At 46.1% G+C, this 22,092-nt stretch overlaps 1 protein-coding gene across 1 annotated transcript in view; it reads left to right on the forward strand.

The window, feature by feature from the left end:
• The first annotated feature begins 10,166 nt into the window (after positions 1–10,166).
• Positions 10,167–22,092, forward strand: part of LOC135310490 (amyloid-beta A4 precursor protein-binding family A member 1-like) — a 75,692-nt gene continuing 63,766 nt past the window's right edge. The window contains exon 1 of the mRNA XM_064438223.1: positions 10,167–11,422. Within this exon, the coding sequence (XP_064294293.1) occupies positions 10,280–11,422 (1,143 nt within the window). The 5' untranslated portion in view covers positions 10,167–10,279. The remainder of the gene's footprint in view (positions 11,423–22,092) is intronic.

Consider the following 22,092-nt stretch of genomic DNA (forward strand, 5'->3'; position numbering starts at 1 on the left):
TCTTGCTCCGCTTACTTCCCTTTCCTTTGTAGGGGATAAATTGGCTTTGTGCTTCCAATAGAGAGTTCTTGAAGAACTCCCAGCTCTCACTAGCTCCTTTGTATTCCATGGAAGCTTCCCATTGAATCCCTCCCAATTGAGCCCTGAGTGCACTGAAGTTTGCTCATCTAAAATCTAGGATCCTTGTCTTAGAGCTGACCTTCAGCACTCTCAGCAGGATCCTGAAATCCACTATATTGTGGTCACTGCAGCCAAGGCTATCACTAACCGAGATATTACAAAGCAGGCTTTCTCGGTTTGTGAATAGCAAGTCCAGCAGCGCCTCCTTCCTGGTTGGCACATCTAACATTTGTATCAGGAAACAGTCCTCTATGCATTCCAGGAACTTGGTGGATGACATGCAAGCTGCCGTATTGTTCTTCCAGCAGATGTCTGGGTAGTTGACGTCACCCATCAGGACCAGGTTCTGTTGGCCAGAAGCTTGCTTTAGCGCCCCAAATATCGCTTCATCGGCTTCGTCACCGTGGTTAGGAGGTTGATAGCAGATGCCCACTGTGAGGGCCTTATTGGAGATGACCCCTTTGACTTTAACCCAGAGGCATTCGATAGAGCAGTCGCAATCACCATAGTTGACTTTGATACATTCAAGGTGTTCCTTGATGTAGAGTGCACCTCCTCCACCTCTTCTACCTTGCCTGTCTTTATGAAAGAGCTTGTAAATTTGTCCATTTTCAAGCTACTTCACACATTCTTTCAAAAGATATTGTAGCCTCCATTGTCTACAATATCTTTTCAATTTACCTTTTGTCGTGGGATCCCCACCAAATTTATTCCAATGTTTTAGGATGCATCCTAGAGGAGAACAAAGCAGTGCCTCTTGAGAAGCAGCAGAGCCCATTTCAGTACCAAAAAGTATTTCCTAGCCCAGGAATACACAATTTACTAATTCAGATAGAGAACAGCATGAGGGACGTCTCCCTTCGTTACCAGAACAGCATGTAAAAACAAAACAATTATGTCACTGCTGCATATCCTTTCTGATGCGCCTTACACAGGGCTTAAATAGAACAAATATTTCCAGTGGCTTACTGCTTCCCAAGAGATTTCACCTGTCCCCCCTTTTCCCAATATTTGAAAATGCCTCTTTTCAATAGCATTGCACCATTGTGTTGCTCACTGCCCGACTGCAGGAGAGGAGCCAATGGAGTCCCTGATCAAGAGGTTGGTGTGTGCTGGAATCCACTCAGTTCCTTCTTCCCGTTGGGTGCGGCAAGATGAACTGGGCAAGGCTGTCAGCGCTGTCCCATCTGGGTTGACAGAAAACTGTTATCCCAAAAGCTTGGGTCCATTACTTGGTGTGCATCGCCCAATTTACACGGTATTTTCCTTTATTATGTAAATGTGCACGTACGGGTGCAAGGTACAAACCAGCACACCATTGGTGGAAACTAGCAGTTCTTTATACACAAGATATTAACATATTTAATAATCTAATTTATTAATTGTTAAATGATTGGATAAAATTCTTCACCTACCATGTAAATAACTATGCATGCCCACTATGATTTTTGAGACCTTTACTTCCTTAACCTTTTGGGTTGGTGGGTTTCTTGAGTGGGTGGTCTTTGAGTCAGTGGTCGTGATCTCCCTCTGCCGGAATTACCTTTCTGCTAGTTTCACTTAAATTTGGCAACACTAAGCAGTCCTTCACAGGCTGTTAACAAAGCAGACTATCATTTGCTTTGGGGTTTTTGTTCTGAGACAGAGCTATCCTGTCCTGTTTCACTATGCCATAGTATTGTTAAAGTGAGCTAAGTTAATCTTTATTGATATCACAAAGACGTTTAATTCACTTTAAGGGGTGCCATAAAAATTCCTTACACCTCTGTGAGAAGAGGCCAAAGACTGCCCGTGATGGTTACAGCTGGTTTCAGCCAGCTTGGCAATGGATCCACTGTAGGCCAAAGCTGAGACAATCAATGAAGCTGATGGTGCCTTTGTGAAAACATATTTAAGACAGGGCAAAGAGTAAGGAGTGAAAAGTGTGAGAAACACCAAGGTCAGAGAAGAAGGAGAGGGAGGAGTTGCTCCAGGCACTGATTCCCAAGAATCCTGTGGAAGTTTTAGAAGAGATCAGGGTGAAGCAGATATTTCCCTCCAGCCCATAAAAGAGACCACTCCAGAACAGATATCCACACTGCAGCCCATGGAAGACCCTTGCTGGAGCAAGGGAAAAGTGTGAGGAGGAAGGAACAGCAGAAAGGAACTGTTATGGACTGATCTAAATCCCCCGTTTCCCGTCCCCCCTGCATTGCCTGGGATGTGGGGAAATAGAGGAGTCAGGAATGAAGGAGTGAAGTTGAGCCGGGGAAAAAGGGGTGGGGAGAAGGTGTTGTTTTAATTTGTCTTTGTTTCTCACCATCTAAATCTATTTTAATTGGCAAAAATTAAAGGAACCTTCCTCAAGTTAAGCCTGTTTTGCCCATGACAGTAATTGGTAAGTGATCTTCCTGTCTTTATCTTGACCCATGAGCTTTCACTTTTTCAGTTAAAAGAAAACACCCCCCTCCAATTTTCAATTACTTCTTTTGATGCAAGTCTAAAACCACGAGCTACTTTTATTTGGTTTTTGTTTATATGAAGTCCTAGAAAGCTCAGTTAGCTTTGTGCATGGTATCTTTACCTGTTCAATAATGTTTTTATGTGATTTCTTAATTAATATTTTGTATCTATGTATTATAACTTAAGTCCTAGGATTGTTTTGGTTTTGTTTGTTTTTGAGGAAAGTGGGAAAGGCATATATTAGAAGCTAAGCATAGCATGTTAGATTTGTGCAAGTTATGTATGCGTTGTTTCTGAAAAAAGTCTGTCTGGATCCTGGGGCAAGATTTCCTTTTCCTCTCTTTTAAGGATGTAGTTTTAAAGACTAAAACAATGGGTATGGCACAGACAAGGTGAAACACTTGCTGAAATGGAAGCTACACCCACTGGGGGTTCCTATAGATCTGTAGCAGGAATTACTCCTAGCTACCCTCCCCTGCCTGTCGGGAACTCTGATGGACAGCAGCTGAAATCACTATTGCTTTTCCTCTGTAGGAGTAAAAAAAGCGCACAAAAAAGAAAACAAAAATAAATCCAAATAAAAAAACCCAACAACTATTTCTGTGGCTTTGCACGGAGCTTATTTAGTGAACTCTGCCTGAGTTCACTAAATTTGGTTCAAGTTCTATTTTATGCATTGAATTATTTTTAAATTATTATTGGTATCTAACATATTTTATAACATCTTTTTATAGCAATATTTTACATATTAAAATATAAGTTTTCTCACAAGGCATTTTAACCCCCTTGGACTTGGTGATGTGATAATTGGAGGCCATCTTGGGCATAGTGATCATGAAATAATAGTTTTCAATTCTTGGAGAAGTAAGGAGGGGGGTTAGCAGAACTTCTACCTTAGACGTCTGGAAGGCAGACTTTGGCCAGTTTAGGAACCTGGTTGAGAGAGTCCCTTGGGAGGCAGTTGTGAAGGGCAAAGGAGTCCAGGAAGGCTGGACATTCTTCATGAAGGAAATCTTAAAGTCACAGGAGCAGGTTGCCCCCATGTGCTGAAAGATGAGCCAGTGGGGAAGAAGACTGCCTTGGCTAAACAGAGAGCTTTGGCTGGAACTCAGGAAAAAAAAAAGGAGCGTTTATGACCTTTGGAAGAAGGGGCAGGCAACTCAGGAGGACCACAAAGATGTCATGAGGTTATGCAGGGAGAAAATTAGAAGGGCCAAAGCCCAACTAGAACTTAATCTGGCTACTGCAGTAAAAGACAATAATAAATGTTTCTATAAATACATTAGTAACAAAAGGAGGGCTAAGGAGACTCTCCATCCTTTATTGGATGCAGGGGGAAACAGTGACAAAGGATGAGGAAAAGGCTGAGGTACTTAATTCCTTCTTTGCCTCAGCCTTTAATAGTAAGAACAGTTGTTCTCGGGGTACCCACCCCCTGAGATGGGAGACGGGTGGGGAGCAGAATGAAGCCCCCATAATCCAAGGGGAAACAGTTAGCAATCTGCTACACCACTTAGACACACAAGTCTATAGGGCTGGATGGGATCCAACCAGGGGTACTGAGGGAGCTGGCAGAAGTGCTCACCAAGCCACATTCACAGAATCACAGAATCACAGAATGGTAGGGGTTGGAAGGGACCTCTGGAGATCATCCCGTCCAACCCCCCCTGCTTGAGCAGGCACACCCACAGCAGGGGGCACAGGACCATGTCCAGGCGGGTTTTGAATGTCTCCAGGGAAGGAGACTCCACAGCCTCCCTGGGCAGCCTGTTCCACTGCTCTGCCAGCCTCACAGGAAATAAGTTTTTTCCCATATTGAAGTGGAACTTCCTGTGTTCCAACTTGTGCCCATTTTCCCTTGTCCTGTCACTGGGCACCACTGAAAAGAGCCTAGTCCCATCATACTGGCACCCACCCTTTAGATATTTATAGGTATTGATGAAATGCCCCCTCAGTCTTCTCCAGGCTAAACAAACCCAAGTCTCTCAGCCTTTCCTCATATGGGAGATGCTCCAGTCCCCTGATCATCTTTGTAGCTCTCTGCTGGACTTGCTCAAGGAGTTCCACATCCTTCTTAAACTGGGGGGCCCAAAACTGGACACAGTACTCCACATGTGGTCTCACTAGGGCAGAGTAAATGGGGAGAATAACCTCTCTCGATCTGCTGGCCACACTCCTTTTAATGCATCCCAGGATACCATTGGCCTTCTTGGCCACAAGGGCACATTGTTGGTTCATGATCAGCTTGTTGTCCACCAGCACTCCTGGGTCCTTCTCAACAGAGCTGCTTTCCAGTAATTCAGACCCCAGCCTGTACTGGTGCATGGGGTTGTTCCTCCCCAGGGGCAGGACCTTGCACTTGGTCTTGCTGAGTTTCATGAGGTCCCCCTCAGCCCAGCTCTCCAGCCTGTCCAGGTCTCGCTGGATGGCAGCACAGCCTTCTGGCCTATCAGCCACTCCTCCCAGCTCGGTATCATCAGCAAACTTGCTGAGGTTACACTCTATCCCAACATCCATGTCATTGATGAATACATTAACCAGGAATGGACCCAGCACAGAACCCTAGGGAACACCACTAGTGACAGGCCTCCATCCAGACTCTGTCCCATTGATCACAACCCTCTGAGTTCTGTTGTTGAGCCAGTTCCCTTTCTCAAACTGGCAACCTGTCACTAGTGGAGTCCCCCAGGGATCGATATTGGGCCCAATGTTATTCAACATCTTCATAAGTGATCTGGACAATGGCATCAAGTGTAGCCTGATGAAGTTTGCTGATGACACCAAGTTGAGTGGGGAAATAGACACTCCAGAAGGGAGAGCTGCTCTGCAGGGAGATCTGGATAGGCTGGAAGAGTGGGCCAGCAAGAACCTTATGAAGTTCAACAAGGAAAAGTGTAAGGTCATGCACCTGGGAAAACATAACCCGGGAGTGCAGCACAGACCGGGATCCACCTGGCTGTAGAGCAGCTCTGTGGAAAGGGACCTGGGGGTCCTGGTGGACAGAAAGCTCAACATGAGCGAACAGTGTGCTGCTGCAGCCAAGAAGGCCAACAGGATGCTGGGTTGCATCAAAAAGGGCATCGCCAGCAGAGAGAAAGAAGTCATTATCCCACTTTACTCAGCGCTTCTCAGGCCACACCTGGAGTACTGTGTACAGTTCTGGTCCCCTCTATACAAAAAGGATGTGGACAGTCTTGAAGGGGTCCAGAGAAGGGCCACCAAGATGATCAGAGGACTGGGAAGCCTGCCATATGAGGATAGGCTGGGAGAACTGGGTTTGTTCAGCCTTGAGAAAAGGAGGCTCAGAGGGGACCTCATCACCGTGTACCAGTACTTAAGGGGTAGCTACAAAGAAGATGGAGACTCCCTTTTTACAAGGAGTCACATGGAGAGGACACGGGGGAATGGACACAAGTTGCTCTTGGGGAGATTCCGATTGGACACCAGAGGAGAATTTTTCACAGTGAGGACTTTCAACCATTGGAAATATCTCCCCAGGGAAGTGGTTGACTCGGCCACGTTGGACACCTTCAAGAGTCATCTGGACAGGGTGCTGGGCCGCCTTGTTTAGACTCTGCTCTTTCTAGAAAGGTTGCACTAGATGATCCCTGAGGTCCCTTCCAACCTGCAATTCTGTGATTATCAATCCACCTCACTGTCCACTCATCCAACCCACACTTCCTTAGATTGTCCATGAGGATGCTGTGGGAGACAGTGTCGAATGCCTTGCTGAAGTCAAGATAGACAACATCCACTGCTCTCCCTTCGTTGACCCAGCCAGTCACACCGTCAGAGAAGGCTCTTAGGTTGGTCAAGCATGATCTCCCCTTGGTGAATCCATATTGACTACTTCTGATAACCTTCTTGTCCTCTACATGCCTGGAGATGACCTCCAGGATGAACTGCTCCATCACCTTTCTGGGGACGGAGGTGAGGCTGACTGGCCTATAGTTTCCCAGGTCCTCCTTCTTGCCCTTTTTGAAGACTGTGACATTTGACATCCTCCAGTCCTCGGGCACCTCTCCTGTCCTCCACGACCTTTCAAAGATGATGGAGAGTGGCTCGGCAAGAACATCCGCCAGTTCCCTCAGCACTTGTGGGTGCATCCCATCGGGGCCCATGGATTTGCAAGGATCCAGTTTGCTTAGGTGATCTCTGACCCAATCCTTCTCAACCAAGGGGAAGTCAGTCCTCCTTTCTCCATATTTTCTCTCTCTTCTCTGGGGGCTGAGATGCCTGAGGGCCAGCCTTATCAGTAAAGACTGAAGAAAGAAGGCATTCAGTAACTCCGCCTTCTCTGCATCCTGTGTCACCAGGGCCCCTACCTTGTTCAGCAGTGGGCCCACTCTATCCCCAGTCTTCCTTTTACTGCTGATGTATTTAAAGAAGCCCTTCTTCTTATCTTTGACATGCATTGCCAGATTTAATTCCAAGTGGGCCTTGGCCTTCCTCGTCGCATCTCTGCATACCCTGACAACATTCCTATATTCCTCCCGAGTAGCCAGTCCCTTTTTCCACATGCTGTGAACCTCCCTCTTCTATTTGAGTTTCTCTAGAATCTCTTTGCTCATCCATGAGGGTCTCCTGGCTCCTTTGCTTGACTTCTTCCTCCTAGGGATGCACCGATCTTGAGCTCGGAAGAAGTGGTCCTTGAATACTGTCCAGCTCTCTTGGACCCCCCTGCCTTCTAGAGCCCTAGCCCATGGGATTCCTCTTAGCAGGTCTTTGAAGAAGCCCTCTTGAAGTCCAAGGTTATAACTCAACTCATAGCCCTGCTTCTACCTTGCAGTATCCTAAACTCAACCATGTCATGGACACTGCAGCCAAAGCTACCCCCAACTCTCACATCCTCAGCCAGCCCTTCCTTGTCTGTTAGGATAAGGTCGAGCAGCACATCTCGCCTCGTTGGCTCCTCCACCACTTGCATCAAAAAGTTGTCCTCAATGCTCTGTAGGAACCTTCTGGATGGTGCATGACTCGCCGTGTTGCTTTTCCAGTAAATAATTAGGGTGGTTGAACTCCCCCATGAGGAACAGGGCCTACGATTGCGAGACTATTTCTAGATGTCTGTAGAAGGCTTCATCAATTTCCTCTTCTTGATCAGGTGGCCATCATTTATCAGCAGTGCTAGTTAACCTGGGAGGTCCTGGATGACTGGAGGTTAGCAACTGTGATACCCATCTACAAGAAGGGCCGAAGGAGGATCTGGGGAACTACAGGCCTGTCAGTCTCACCTTAGTGCTGGGGAAGGTTATGGATGAGATCATCTTAAGTACCATCAGATGGCACATACAGGACAAACAGGTGATCAAGCCCAGTAAGCATGGGTTCATGAAAGGCAGGTCCTGCTTGACTAACCTGATCTCCTTCTATGACAAGGTGACCAGCTTAGTGGATGAGGGAAAGGCTGTGAATGTTATCTACCTGGACTTAGTAAAGCCTTTTACACCATTTCCTACAGCATTGTCCTGGAAAAATTGGCTGGTCATGGCTTGGATGGGCATACTCTTCTCTGGGTAAAAAACTGGCTGGATGGCCATGCCTAAAGAGCTGTGATGAATGGAGTTAAATCCAGTTGGCAGCCAGTCACAAGCGCTGTTCCCCAGGGCTCAGTTTTGGGCCAGTTCTTTAATATCTCTATCAACGATCTGGATGAGGGAATCGAGTATGCCCTCAGTAAGTTTGCTGGTCACACCAAGTTGGGTGGGAGTGTTGATCTGCTTGAGGGTAGGAAGGCTTTATAGAGGGATCTGGACAGGCTGGATTGATGGGCCAAGGCCAATTGTATGAGGTTTAACAAGGCCAAGGGCCAGGTCCTGCACTTTGGTCACAACAATCCCATGCAACGCTTCAGGCTTGGGGAAAAGTGGCTGGAAAGCTGCCTGGTGGAGAAGGACCTGGAGGTGTTGGTCGACAGCCGGCTGAACATGAGCCAGCAGTGTGCCCAGGTGGCCAAGAAGTCCAACAGCATCCTGGCTTGTATCAGGAATAGTGTGGCCAGCAGGAGTAGGGGAGCACTGGTGAGGCTGCACCTTGAATACTGTGTTCAGTTTTGGGCCCCTCAGTATAAGGAAGACATTGAGTTGCTGGAGCATGTCTAAAGAAGAAAAAGGAGGCTGGTGAAGGGTCTGGAGAACAAGTCTTATGAGGAGCAGCTGAGGCAACTGGGGTTGTTTAGTCTGGAGAAGAGGAGGCTGAGGGGAGACCTTATTGCTCTCTGCAACTACCTGAAAGGAGGTTGTAGCGAGGTGGGTGTTGGTCTCTTCTCCCAAGTAACAAGTGACAGGATGAGAGGAAACAGCCTCAAGTTGTGCCAGGGGAGGTTTAGATTGGATATTAGGAAAAATTTATTTACTGAAGGAGTGGTCAGGCATTGGAACAGGCTTCCCAGGGAAGTGGTTGAGTCACCATCCCTCAAGGTATTTAAAAGATGAGTAGATGTGGTGCTTAGGGCCATGGTTTAGTGGTGGACTTGGCAGTGATAGGTTAAGGGTTGGGCTTGATGATCTTAAGGGTCTTTTCCAACCTAAACAATTCTATGATTCTATATTTGGTAGTAAACCACCAGCTAAAATTATATTTTTCTAATGGGTATGCGATTAGACTTGAAATACATGAGGTGGTCTTATGACACTGCATCTTAAATATTGGAGAAGGTTCAGAATATCTGCAATTGGCAGATTAAAACTATACCCTCTGAGCTAGGTAAACTTGGTTGCTCTGAGAAACATCTAGAGGAGAAGCTGTATTCTTATAGGTTTTTCTTATTTCCATGCTGTATATAGTTATCATCGTTGGCAGACCTCTGTTGTAATTATCTCATAATTTGAGATTTTTTTTTGCTCTGAGCAGAACACATTTGGTAAAACTAAAATGCCTCTCTAGTCTCAATGTGGCAAGGGTCACAATTATGAATATTTGTAATCTCTATTCCCTGTTTTAGGAAAGACATTTCGGGCAGAAATAATCTTGCATAATTTTAGAGGTATTTCATGAAGATGTCTATACTGGAGCTAGCTATCTTATACTTCTCTAGGGAAGAGAAACAGGCACTTTGCATTGTACCCTAAATGTGTCTTTTTCTCTCTGTTGACTAAGAGTCCTAGAATGAGGATCTTGGTTGAAGATATGTTGGAAATGTCTAGTCTGAAAAGGTATCATATATCTGACCAGTTACAGACTACTGCAGCAGGATAAAATCTCAGTCATTTTACACTGCCACATCCTACCACAATATCTCTTCCACAATTGAGCCCCTGGTGAAATTTAGTTGCTTTGTTGTGCGTCTTGGCTGCACTGTCTAGATGTGTGGCCAGTCCATAGAAGCATCTCTTGGACTGGTCTGAGACAGTGGATTCTTTCCCAGAGAATTTGTCCATAAATCTGTAAACTGCAATTCTCAAAGGAATTGTGGTCCCATCTCTGAATGAATGGTGCTTGTAGAAATCAATTTGTATTGGAAGGTCATGCTGTTGTGCTGGTTGTCCTCTGACTTAAGAGCTGATGAAGCCAAAACTTTTTGTGTTGGAGAAGCAAGGGTGTGTTTTGCTACTCTGGGGTTGTTTGTTGACTCCACACTGTGGGGCTTTTTTGTTTTGTTTGTGGGTTTGTTTGTTTTTTTAATAACATCACTCTCTTAATTTCTTTCCAGTCCTGATAGACAAAATATCTATGCAGTAAGTGGATACAATAAGTGGCCTACACATCAGAACTTTCCATGAACCATTTGGTCATACTATCTGAGGTGGAGGTGAATGAAGAGCCAGCAAATGAAGATATGAATGAGTCAGTGGAAGCTGACTTGGAGCACTCACACGTAGAAGAGGAACAACAGTCTGTGATCTGCTATTCAAGGCACAGAAACCGCAACCAAGGGGTACCATCTGGGCAGGAAGAGGAAGGGATGCTAGCTCAATCAGCTAGCACTGAGAGTGATTTCCATAATCACATGGACATGGTGGAAGGGGATGTTATAGCCACAGCAGAGGATGGCTATGATGTAGATCTCATTCAGGAGAATGAGGATGAGAGTACATATGCAGTGCAGTACAGGCCTGAGTCTGAGGAGTACACAGAAAATGCTGAAGCAGAGCATACTAAGGCTGTTCATAATCGAACACTGCCTGATCATGTACATTTCCACTCCATTGAACATGAAGAAGCCATGAATGCAGTGTACTCAGGTTACGTCTACGCTCACCAGCCCCTCCACCAAGGAGAGGATGAGCGATATGCTGAGCCCTATGCTGGCTATAGGCAGCAGGAACATGTGTATGAGGAGACAGGGGATGTGCTGGACCTTGATGTTAGGGAAGGACTTCAGCAATATGAGTGGGAAAGGGAGGAAGCTGACAACTATCGCAAAGAAGCTCTTGGTGCCCGCCTTCACCATTATGATGAACGATCTGATGGAGAGTCGGACAGCCCTGAGAAAGAGGCAGAGTTTGCTCTATATCCACGAATGGACAGCTATGAACAAGAGGAAGATATCGATAAGATTGTGGCAGAGGTGAAACAGATTATGAGCTCTCAGAGCTTGGGCAAGGCTGCTGAAGACATGCTAGAGGCAGAGCAAAGCTTGGAGCATGCTCCAGGTAGGGGGCATGAAAGCCGTGGTCAACTGTCAGCTGGCTCTAGGGCCACAGCCAACTCGGAAGAGACAGTACAGAGGTGCAGAAAGGAGAAAAGAGATGCAATATCACTGGCCATCAAAGATATTAAAGAAGCTATTGAGGAAGTGAAGACAAGGACTGTTCGTTCTCCTTATACCCCTGATGAACCAAAAGAACCTATTTGGGTCATGAGGCAGGACATTAGCCCAACCAGGGACTGTGATGATCAGAGGCCACTACATGGAGATGTAAGTATACAGAGCTATAGGCTCACATGTTGCAATTAAAGGAACAGGGATTGTGTAATATACATTACAGTGAAACTGAGAGGGTTATACTCTTCTGTGATTCATTTTATTCCTCAGTAAAGTATGTAATACTGTATTTATTTTAAATTTTTACTCAAAGGGATGCATAAGGAGTATATATATGTTGTCAGAGCACCAAATTTTCCTTTATGAAACACTGCTGACTTCATTAGAGTTGTACTAGAGATAAATTTGACACAGAAAGCTCTACTGACATTTTTATGAAACAAGTGCTACTACATTTTTTTTCCTAACATCCACTGGAAAATTAGAATAATTACCAAATAATTTACCTTATGGTATAGAACCTTGTGTGTTCCTGTTAATTCTGGACTTGTTAGTTTTGTTTTCTGTCACATAATAAAGCTAATAGTTTCTATGAAAAATTTCTTAATACTATTTGCTACTTCTATAAAGGTAATATTACAGTTGCAGAGCTGAAAAGATTCAGGCTCCTTATGTGCTTGCAGTCTCTAGAGATTTGCTATGACTCCTCATGCATTATATTATAGAACAGAATGGAACGGAATGGAACGGAATGGAACGGAATAGAATAGAATAGAATAGAATAGAATAGAATAGAATAGAATAGAATAGAATAGAATAGAATAGAATAGAATAGAAATTTCAGTTGGAAGGGACCTACAATGATCATCTAGTCCAACTGCCTGACCACTTCAGGGCTGACCAAAAGTTAAAGCATGTTAGTAAGGGCATTGTCCAAATGCCTCTTAAACACTGACAGTCTTGGGGCCTCGACCGCCTCTCTAGGAAGCCTGTTCCAGTGTTTGACCACCCTCTCAGTAAAGAAATGTTTCCTAATGTCAAGTCTGAACATCCCCGGTGCAGCTTGGAACCATTCCCACGTATCCTGTCACTGGATGCCAGGGAGAAGAGATCAGCACCTCCCTCTCCACTTCCCTGCTGACGCGGAAGTCACGGACACCCCACACGACCAATATGATCAAGCAAATGCCAGTTTATTACAGACACAGCGCGGTTAATATAGCTCTGCAACCACCTTATCACACACAAGCCTCTACTGTTTATTATATACAAGCCTCTTATTAGTTGGTCAGCACGGCCTTGGGCTTTATCCCAAGGATAGCCACTAGCAGCATCGGCAACTCCCGCCTTGTTTTGCTACGCTGTAACGAGACACTCCCACCGGTGGTATGGGATGCGGCCCCTGTTGACAGAGCAGCACCTGTGGCCAATCTTGGGATGCAACTTATCAGAAAGACGTAATGCCATCCCACACATTCCCACAGTAAGTTCGTACCATGCCGCTTTGTAAGTCTTGGGAAATACAAAACCACAGCTGTTATTAATAGCTACATACATTGGTTTTAACTCGCAACATCCTTGAGGCCTTCTTGTTCCCAGGCCAATTAAGTCCGCGCAGTCCGAGCCTGGATTGTTCACTACGTGTCCTTTGCTTTCCAGGTATCCCACAAATCCCCCTTTTTGTTTTTGAGCAATCCAGGCTCCAGTCATCATGTGCTCTACTGCTTTCATTAAACACTTAAAGACACATCCTAATATTAGCACAGTTAATAATAATCCTAATAATAAGACAAGCCCATGGGTAATTAAATCTCTTACCCATCCTGAGATACCTAACCCAGTTAACCATGAATCGAGGCCTAGAGAGCTAGCTTTTAACTCATTGGTTAGTTTCTTAAGTCGATCTAGTTGCTGGTCCCAGATCTTCTCTCCATGGTTTCACCCAGCGGCTAGGCACCCACCGTGGACCTTCGTCTGTCAAAACAGAAACATAACCTCGACCGGTCATTTTTACTTCTGCGGGACCCTTCCATTCCCCAGTTTTTAAATCTTGATACTGTGCTTTTACCGAGTCAGCTTTTTGTAGTCCAGATTGCAATGACAGATGGTGAATTACAATTGGAGGAGAGTCACGGTCTCCTGTTAACCTCAAATAGTTTAGAACATAAATCACTTTTGCAAGACGTTCAGAAGGAGCCAGTTCTCCCCTTTTTGTTTTTGCAACAGCGATTTCAAGGTAGCGTGCGCACGTTCCACAATGGCCTGTCCTGTAGGGGAGTGGGGTATGCCAGTTACTCTGCGAATGCCCCACAATTGGCAAAAGCGTTCGAATGTTCGTGAAATGTATGCAGGGCCATTATCTGTTTTTATTTCCTGAGGAGCTCTTAAAGCAGCAATAGCCGCATGCATATGCTTCACAACATGTTTGGCTGATTCTCCTGTTTGAGCAGTGGCCCACAATGCATGGGAGTAAGTATCAATACTGACATGCACATATTTTTGACGCCCAAATTCTGTAATATGAGTGACATCCGTTTGCCATAACTGCAAGGCTCCTAAGCCCCAAGGATTTACCCCAAGACCCAGACCAAATCCCAGTTTTTGGCAAGCTGGACACGATTGCAAAATGCCTCGGGCATCTGACAGCTTTAAGTTAAACTGTTTTGCTAACACCTTTGTGGATTGATGTAAAAATTCATGAGACAAACGGGCCTGCTCAAACAGGTTGACATTGTGATTTTTCCAAGCAGTAGCGACTAGCTTGTCTGCTACATTATTTCCGATAGACAAGCCTTGATTAAACTGATGGCTGCGAATGTGTGTCACAAAATAGGGTTTTCTGCGTTGAGTCAACAAAAACAAAAGCTGCATCAGTAACATATATAAGGTGTTATTTTTTAGAGTTTTGATCATGGCGCGTTCCAAGCACTGTACCGTTCCCACCACATAGCACGAGTCCAAGACTACATTTAAAGGGTCGTCAGGCCAGCATTGAAAAACCCACAAGACTACTCTCAGTTCGAGTGTCTGCAAAGAGTCTGTGGTGTTCCCTGTAAGAAGCTGATGATGCCACTGGTTGTTGCTGTGCCAAGCAATAGTAGCTCGTTTTGATTTCCTTCCAGCATCAGTGAATAATGTGAGTCTTTCCACTGGTACTTCTGACCTGCAAGGGATTTCCTCAAATTCCTGGTTTTGCAATAGGGATAAAATTTTTGCTGATGGATAATTATTAGTAACCGTACCTGGATACTCAGCAAGAGCGATTTGGATTGTCTCTGAGGTCGCTAAAAGCCAGTCCAAATAGCTCTGTGCTATAGACATAAATATCGTTGCGGGCTCTTGTCCTGATAACTCCCAAATCCTTCTTCTGCCTTTAATAATTATGTTAGCTAACAGCTCGACCCATGTACAAACTGTATTTTTGGGTTGATAAGATAAGAATACCCATTCCAGAATGTTGATGTGCTGTTCGTCTAATTGCATTATGAGTCCTACTAAATGTTTTCGTTTGGGTGATGAATTAACAATCAAAAACTGCAAAGGCAAAATAGCAATTTTTCTCTGTACAGTAGCTGTTAGAATTTTTTCCACAACCTGATCTAACACCTGTTTCTGTTCTACTGATAGACTTCATCGCTCGTTAGCTTTGGTCGTGGTTCCTAAGAGGGGCATTAAAGGAGCTAAATCATCATTAGTGATTCCACTAACAGCTCTTACCCACTGAATGTCTCCCATCAATTTTTGAACATCTGAGAGGGTCTTAATGTCTGTTTTAAGTTCGATTTTCTGTGGTCGGACTGCACTTCCGGTAATGGTCCAGCCCAAATACTGCCATGGACCTCGGTGCTGCACCTTTTCTGGGGCTATTTTAAGTCCCTTTGGCTCTAAGGTTTCTACTAACTTTTGTAATATTCCTTTCGAATCCATCTTTTCACTGGCAATCAATGTGTCATCCATATAGTGAAAAATTAGTAAGGATGGATGTTGCTCGGAATGGCTGTAGAGCCCATGCTACAAAATTTTGACACAATGTAGGTGAGTTCTTCATGCCCTGAGGTAACACCACCCATTGATACCTTTTCGCTGGCTCTTGTTTGTTAATTGTCGGTACCGTAAATGCAAATTTCTCTGCATCGTCTGGATGCAAGGGAATAGTAAAGAAACAATCTTTTAAATCAATGATAAGCACATCCCAGTTCTTGGGGATCATTACAGGGGAAGGTAATCCTGGCTGTAGTGCCCCCATGTCCTGCATAACAGCGTTTACTGCTCGTAAATTGTGCAGTAGCCGCCATCTGTCAGATTTTTTCTGAATGGTAAAAACGGGAGTGTTCCAAGGGCTTGTAGAAGGCACGATATGACCTGGTTCTAATTGTTCGTTTACTAAGTCCTGTAAAATTTGCAGCCTCTCCTGTTTTAGCGGAAAAATTGTAGCTGCTGCGAGGGTGGCAACAGCATCCGGACAATCATCCTAGAGTCATAAGGAGTTAATAACTGTGAGGAAAAATGTGTTGTAACACGGACTGAGTATATGGTAATTTTAACCCATACTGAGTAACAGCATTTTTGGCCTGCTTCAACATTTTCCAATCCAATGCTTCCCACACTCCTCTCCCATTATTATCTGCTATAACTGGAAATGCCAGTGGCAAAAACTGCCCTTCTATCATGGCATCTCAAATCACCCCTTTCCATCGCATGGATGGGTCTCCCGCCCCCCCTGCCAACAACCCTTGCCCAAATACCGCCGACGCTGGTGGCGCTGGCATTGGTGCAGGAGCACTGGTCCCACCCAGTGTTTCATTTGGGACGAATGGGTTAGACCCCAATGGTCCGGGGCATGGCACAGACAGAGGAGCTGGTAACTTTTCTGGCGGCGCCCCTAGGCGAGCCTCTAAAGTTTCCAGCCTTTTTACCAATTCCCGCAATTGTGCATCCCCAAACTGTTTGCTCTCCCCTCCTCCTCTTCGCAACGTGACGGTGGAGAAGGTGGCAAGGGAGGGTAAAGTGAAGTGGTCGGCGCCGGTGAAGAGGGTCGGGATGGTGGATCGGCATCGTCACAAAACTGAGGCCTGTCTAACTGTGTTGCATCTGGTGGTGGTAGAAAATCTTCTGCAGCTTTTCCCTCTGGTGCTGGTACATGTGTGGCAGCATGGGCTGTGGCTACAGTTTCTGCTGGGATTCGGACCCCCCCGCAGCGCGAGCCAGGGCTGCAGCAGGGATCGTTGGACCTGAGAACAGCATGCTGGTTGCAGAGGCAGACCCGTCGGCTGGAGTCAAAGCCACAAATGCAGATGCCACAGCTTGCCGTTCAGCCCTCATGCTTTGCAATGTTTCATTAATCAACCTCCACACGGTAGAGAATTTGCTCGCCTCCCTGGATCCTTTACTTATTTCATCCCGCAGCTCTGCCCCTATTTTTTCCCATATTGATACATCAAAGGCGGCTCCAGCTGTGGGGATCAAGTCTTTTCCCTTTGCCCAAGATAGCAAAGCCTTCAGGGTAGACGAGTCATAACTCAGCCCTCTCATTGAGAGGATATGTTGGAGGAGCTTAACCACTGCTGACTCTTCTTTTGTCATGGTGGACCCCATCTCCTCCCCGGCTGCCCGCCTGATCAGGGTGAGTTCCAATCTTTTGCGCTAGTGTCTTCCCGAGTGCCGGGGCAGCACTCACCTATGGCCGGCTTCCGCACCCTCCGTCTTTGGCTCCGTCAGAAAATCCAACTCCGATCCGGGGTCCCTGTTCGGGCGCCACTTGCTGACGCGGAAGTCACGGACACCCCACACAACCAATATGATCAAGCAAATGCCAGTTTATTACAGACACAGCGTGGTTAATATAGCTCTGCAACCACCTTATCACACACAAGCCTCTACTGTTTATTATATACAAGCCTCTTATTAGTTGGTCAGCACGGCCTTGGGCTTTATCCCAAGGATAGCCACTAGCAGCATCGGCAACTCCCGCCTTGTTTTGCTACGCTGTAACGAGACACTCCCACCGGTGGTATGGGATGCGGCCCCTGTTGACAGAGCAGCACCTGTGGCCAATCTTGGGATGCAACTTATCAGAAAGACGTAATGCCATCCCACACATTCCCACAGTAAGTTCGTACCATGCCGCTTTGTAAGTCTTGGGAAATACAAAACCACAGCTGTTATTAATAGCTACATACATTGGTTTTAACTCGCAACATCCTTGAGGCCTTCTTGTTCCCAGGCCAATTAAGTCCGCGCAGTCCGAGCCTGGATTGTTCACTACGTGTCCTTTGCTTTCCAGATATCCCACACTTCCCCTCCTCAGGAAGCTGTAGAGATCAATGAGGTCACCCCTCAGACTCCTTTTCTCCAAACTAGACAAACCCAGAGTCCTTAGCCACTCCTCACAGGACACACCTTCCAGCCCCTTCACCAGCTTTGTTGCCCTCCTCTGGATGCATTCAAGGACTTTCACATCCTTTTTAAATTGTGGGGCCTAGAACTGCACAGAGCACTCAAGGTGAGGCCACACCAACGCTAAATACAGCGGGATCATCACCTCTTTTGACTGGATGGCTATGCTGTGTTTGCTGCACCTCAGGATGCGGTTTGCCCTTGTGGCTACCAGGCACACTGCTGACTCATACTGAGCCTGCTGTCAACCAGGGCTCCCAGATCCCTTTCTGCAGGGCTGCTCGCCAGCCACTCCTCTCCCAATCTATACTTGTGTCCAGCATTACTCGGTCCCAGGTGCAGAATCCAACAATCGGTCTTGTTAAATTTCATGCCACTGATGATTGTCCAATGCTCCAACCTTTCCAGATCCCTCTGCAAGGCCTCTTGTCCCTCAAGAGAGTCAACAGCACCTCCCAGTTTGTTATCATCAGCAAACTTGCTAATGGTGCATTCAACTCCTTCATCCAGATCATTGATAAAAATACTGAACAGAACTGGCCCTAGAATTGAACCCTGAGGAACACCACTGGTGACTGGTCTCCACCCAGACGCAGCCCCATTCACTACAAACCTTTGAGCCATGCCCTTCAGCCAGCACACCATGTACCTGCTCATCTCACAGTTGGACAACTTGTCCAGAAGGATACTGTGAGGGACAGTATCAGAGGTTAGAAGGGACCACTGGGGATTGTCTCATTCAGCCCCCCTGCTCAAAGCAGGGGCAGCTAGAGTGGGTTGCCCAGGATATTGTCCAGTCAGGTTTTGAATATCTCAAAGGCTGCAGACTCCACCATCTGTCCCAGTATTCAAGGACTCTCATGGTGTATTTAAAAAAACCAAAGTGTGGAATTTCCTGTGTTTCAGTTTGTGCCCATTGCCTCTTGTCCTGTCACTGGGCACCGCTAAGAGTCTGGTCCTGTTCTCTTTACACCCTCTCATCAGCTATTTATATAGATTGATAAGAACCCCCCTGATCCTTCTCTTCTCCAGGATGAACAGTCCCATCTCTCTCATCCCCTCCTTGCATGAGAGATGCTCCACTCCCGTAGTCAACTTCATGGCTCTTTGCTTGACTGGCTCCAGTGCATCCATGTCTTTCTTGTACTGTGGAGCCCAGGGCTGGACACAGGTCTCTGGGTGTGGCCTCACCAGTGCTGAGTAGAGGGGAAGGAAAACCTCCTGCAACCTGCATTCCTAATGCATTCCAGGATGCTGTTGGCTGACTTTGCTGTTCAGGCACATTGCTGGCTCATGTTCAACTAGGTGTCCATAAGGACCCCCAGGTCTTTTTCTGCCAAGCTGCTTTCCAGCTGGGTGCCCCCAGCATGTACTGGTGTGTGTTGTTGTTCCTCCCCAGGTGCAGGACTTGGCATTTCCCTTTGCTGAACTGCATGATGTTCCTGTTGGCCCATTTCTCCAGTTTGTCTAGGTTCCTCTGGATGGCAGCACAACCCTCTGAAGTATCAGCCACTTCCCCCAGTTTTGTATAATCTGTTTTGAAATATAATATCAGTTCATTTTGCACAGCAGCAAGAGTAATGACATTGAGAAACTGACACTGTATGGAAAGGCTATGCAGCTGAAGTTAGATTAGATATTCTGTGCATAGAACCAGAGAAGTGCAGTTCATGCCCTCCTGAACAGTCCATGATGGACTGGCATGGATTTTTTTGGCACATACACAACAGAGAGAATGGCATATAGGGATTCCCTTTAGAAAAGGCCATGGTTCTCCTAGGTATATATTCTCATCCCTCTGGAAGGGCAGGGCCTTGTATCTTCAAAGTAGTCTCCTAGGGAAGAATGATGGGCAGGAGCTATCTCCACCTGGAAACTGTATGTTGTGAATGCTCTTAGCTGAGTATGGGAAGGAGGCATTTAAAGGCACAAATAGAAGATGTATGCAGTGCACAAATCATAGGTCTTGAGGTATACTGCTGCAAAAAATTGGTAAACAGCATCACTCTTCTAAAATGAGCAGATTTTACTATTAGAAGATAGTCTAACCAACTGGGATGAGAAGGATAGATTTGATGCAATACAGTACTACTGTTTTTCCTATTATGAGTTCTGTTATTAAATCTGTGCTGGTTTTGCTGGGATAGAGTTAATTCTCTTCACTGTAGCTGGTAAAGTGCTGATGGCACATTGATGCTTTAGTTGCTGTTAAGTAGCAGCTAAGTATCGGTAAGTAGTGCCTATAGTAGTTAGGGACCTTTCCAGCTACCCATGCTCTGCAAAGTGGGCAAGAGGTCGGGAAGGGAGGGGCCAAAGCAGGGACAGCTGACCAAGACTGGCCAGTGGGATATTCATTCCATACCATGTGACGCCATGACCAGTATATTAACTGGGGCAGTTGGCGCACAGGGGGGTGGTTGCAACTCAGGGACTGGTGGTGTCAGGTTGGTGGGCGGTGAGTGGCTGCGTCACGTGTAGTTTGTTTTGGTTGTTCATTCCGCTTCCCCCCCGCCCCCCCTCGGGTTTCGCACCTCTTTCATTGTTTTACTTTTAATTGCATTATTGTTGCTGTGGTTGTTATTGATTTATTTTAATTATTAAACTGTTCTTATCTCAACCCATGAGCTTTACCCTTCTGATTCTCTCCCCTGTCCTGCCGGTGGGGGAGTGGGCGAGTGGCTGTGTGGGGCTGAGTTGCCAGCTGGGGCTAAAACACAACAGTCTCTTTTGGCGCTCAATGTGGAGCTCAGAAGGTTTGAGATAACAGCTGGTGGTCACAGCACCATGCTCTTGTTTTTGCAGTATATGTTAAAGATAGGTGTTGGCCTGTTTAGTCTGCTGTGTTCTGCTGTGATTGGTGATGTTTTGCCTTAGAGATTACTTATGTAAACACTAGTTTTCAGCTTTATCTCGCATTTGGGGATTTTGATGGAACCATTACTGTACTTTGGATACCACCTTGCTGAGGCAATTAGCAATTATACCTCCTCCTCTGAGAGATTTTATATGGAGGAAATACAGAATGGTACCTTTGCAACTTTGTTCTATGACGCCTGTGCCTTTGTTACAACAACCTTTTTGTATTTTGAACATCCTTGGGTGGTTAAGGTGCACTTATTGTTAGGTTTTGGGCATGTTGTTCTGGTTTTGACTAAAGTTAGAAAACAGCTTAAGAATATCACCCAGAGATCTGCCCCAAGGCTTGATAGTTACGAGTGGCAGGGCATGTGGGATAGCATGGGCAAATACCTAGGGCAGTGGGCACCCGCAGTGTTTTGGAGTTTCACCCCCGAACAAGTGCAGAATCCTGAAAAACTAGTAGAATATTTGGAGAAAGTATGTTGTTATGCTGGGAACTCCAGAGAGACACAGATAACTGCAACATGCTGGGGCCTGGCCCATGCATACTGAGCCCTGTTCAACAGTATTCAGTGCTCCCAAGGGGAAGAGAATGTCTCTGGATTGAAATGCAAAGTGACAGGCACTGCAGCCACTCAAACCCCCAGGACAAGTACTGGAGCTGAACCAGAGAATCAACCTGTATCAGTCTCCCCCGTACACAAGAAGAAATACTGGAAGTGAGTGTCAACTCATTTAGAACGGGATGATGAAGAAGTAGGGCCATCACAAGCAGAGGAAGAAGAAGTCATAAATGAAACGGAGATCACCTGATCCCTGTCCTTGCGTGAGCTGTGAGATATGTGAAAAAATTTCATCTGTTGTTCAGGTGAGCACATTGTCACTTGTCTTCTCTGATGCTAGGATAATGAAGCCAGTAGCCTGGAATTAGAGGGGAAGGAAGCCAAACAACAGGGATCCCTTTCTGGGGAAGGGGGCATTGACACAAGCCCTCAGCCTCTGGAGGCGACTCCTGTCTGGAGTGAAGGAAAGGTATCCCTTTAAAGAAGATGTTACATATCGCCTAGGAAAATGGATGACCTTAGAGAAAGGTATCCAGTATCTGAGGGAATTAGCTGTGCTTGAGGTGGTTTATGGTGACCTGGACGATCAACAGTCATCCAAAGATCCAGATGAAGCCGAGTGCTCATGACCCATGTGGCAGTTTGTACGGAGCGCACAAACCTCCTATGCAACCTCATTGGCAGTGATGTCCTGGAGAGAGGATGAGGCACCAACAGTGGCAGTGGTGATTGATAGACTCCGGGATTATGAAACAAATATATCTTCCTCGCTTGTCTCTGCTGTGGAGAAACTGTCCTGGAAGGTTCAGCAACTCAAAGAAGATATATCCTACTCCCCATCTCTATGGGGTACTGTCTCAGCTGTTAGGAATAAGTGTGTTTTTTTTTTCTCAAAGGAGAGGAAATACACCATGGGCCACCCTATGGTTCTACCTGCGTGACCACGGAGACAATATGAGGAGATGGGATGGCAAGCCTATTACAACCCTAGAGGCATGGGTACAC

Source organism: Phalacrocorax carbo, chromosome Z (assembly GCF_963921805.1).
Source record: "Phalacrocorax carbo chromosome Z, bPhaCar2.1, whole genome shotgun sequence".
NCBI classification, from domain to species: domain Eukaryota; kingdom Metazoa; phylum Chordata; class Aves; order Suliformes; family Phalacrocoracidae; genus Phalacrocorax; species Phalacrocorax carbo.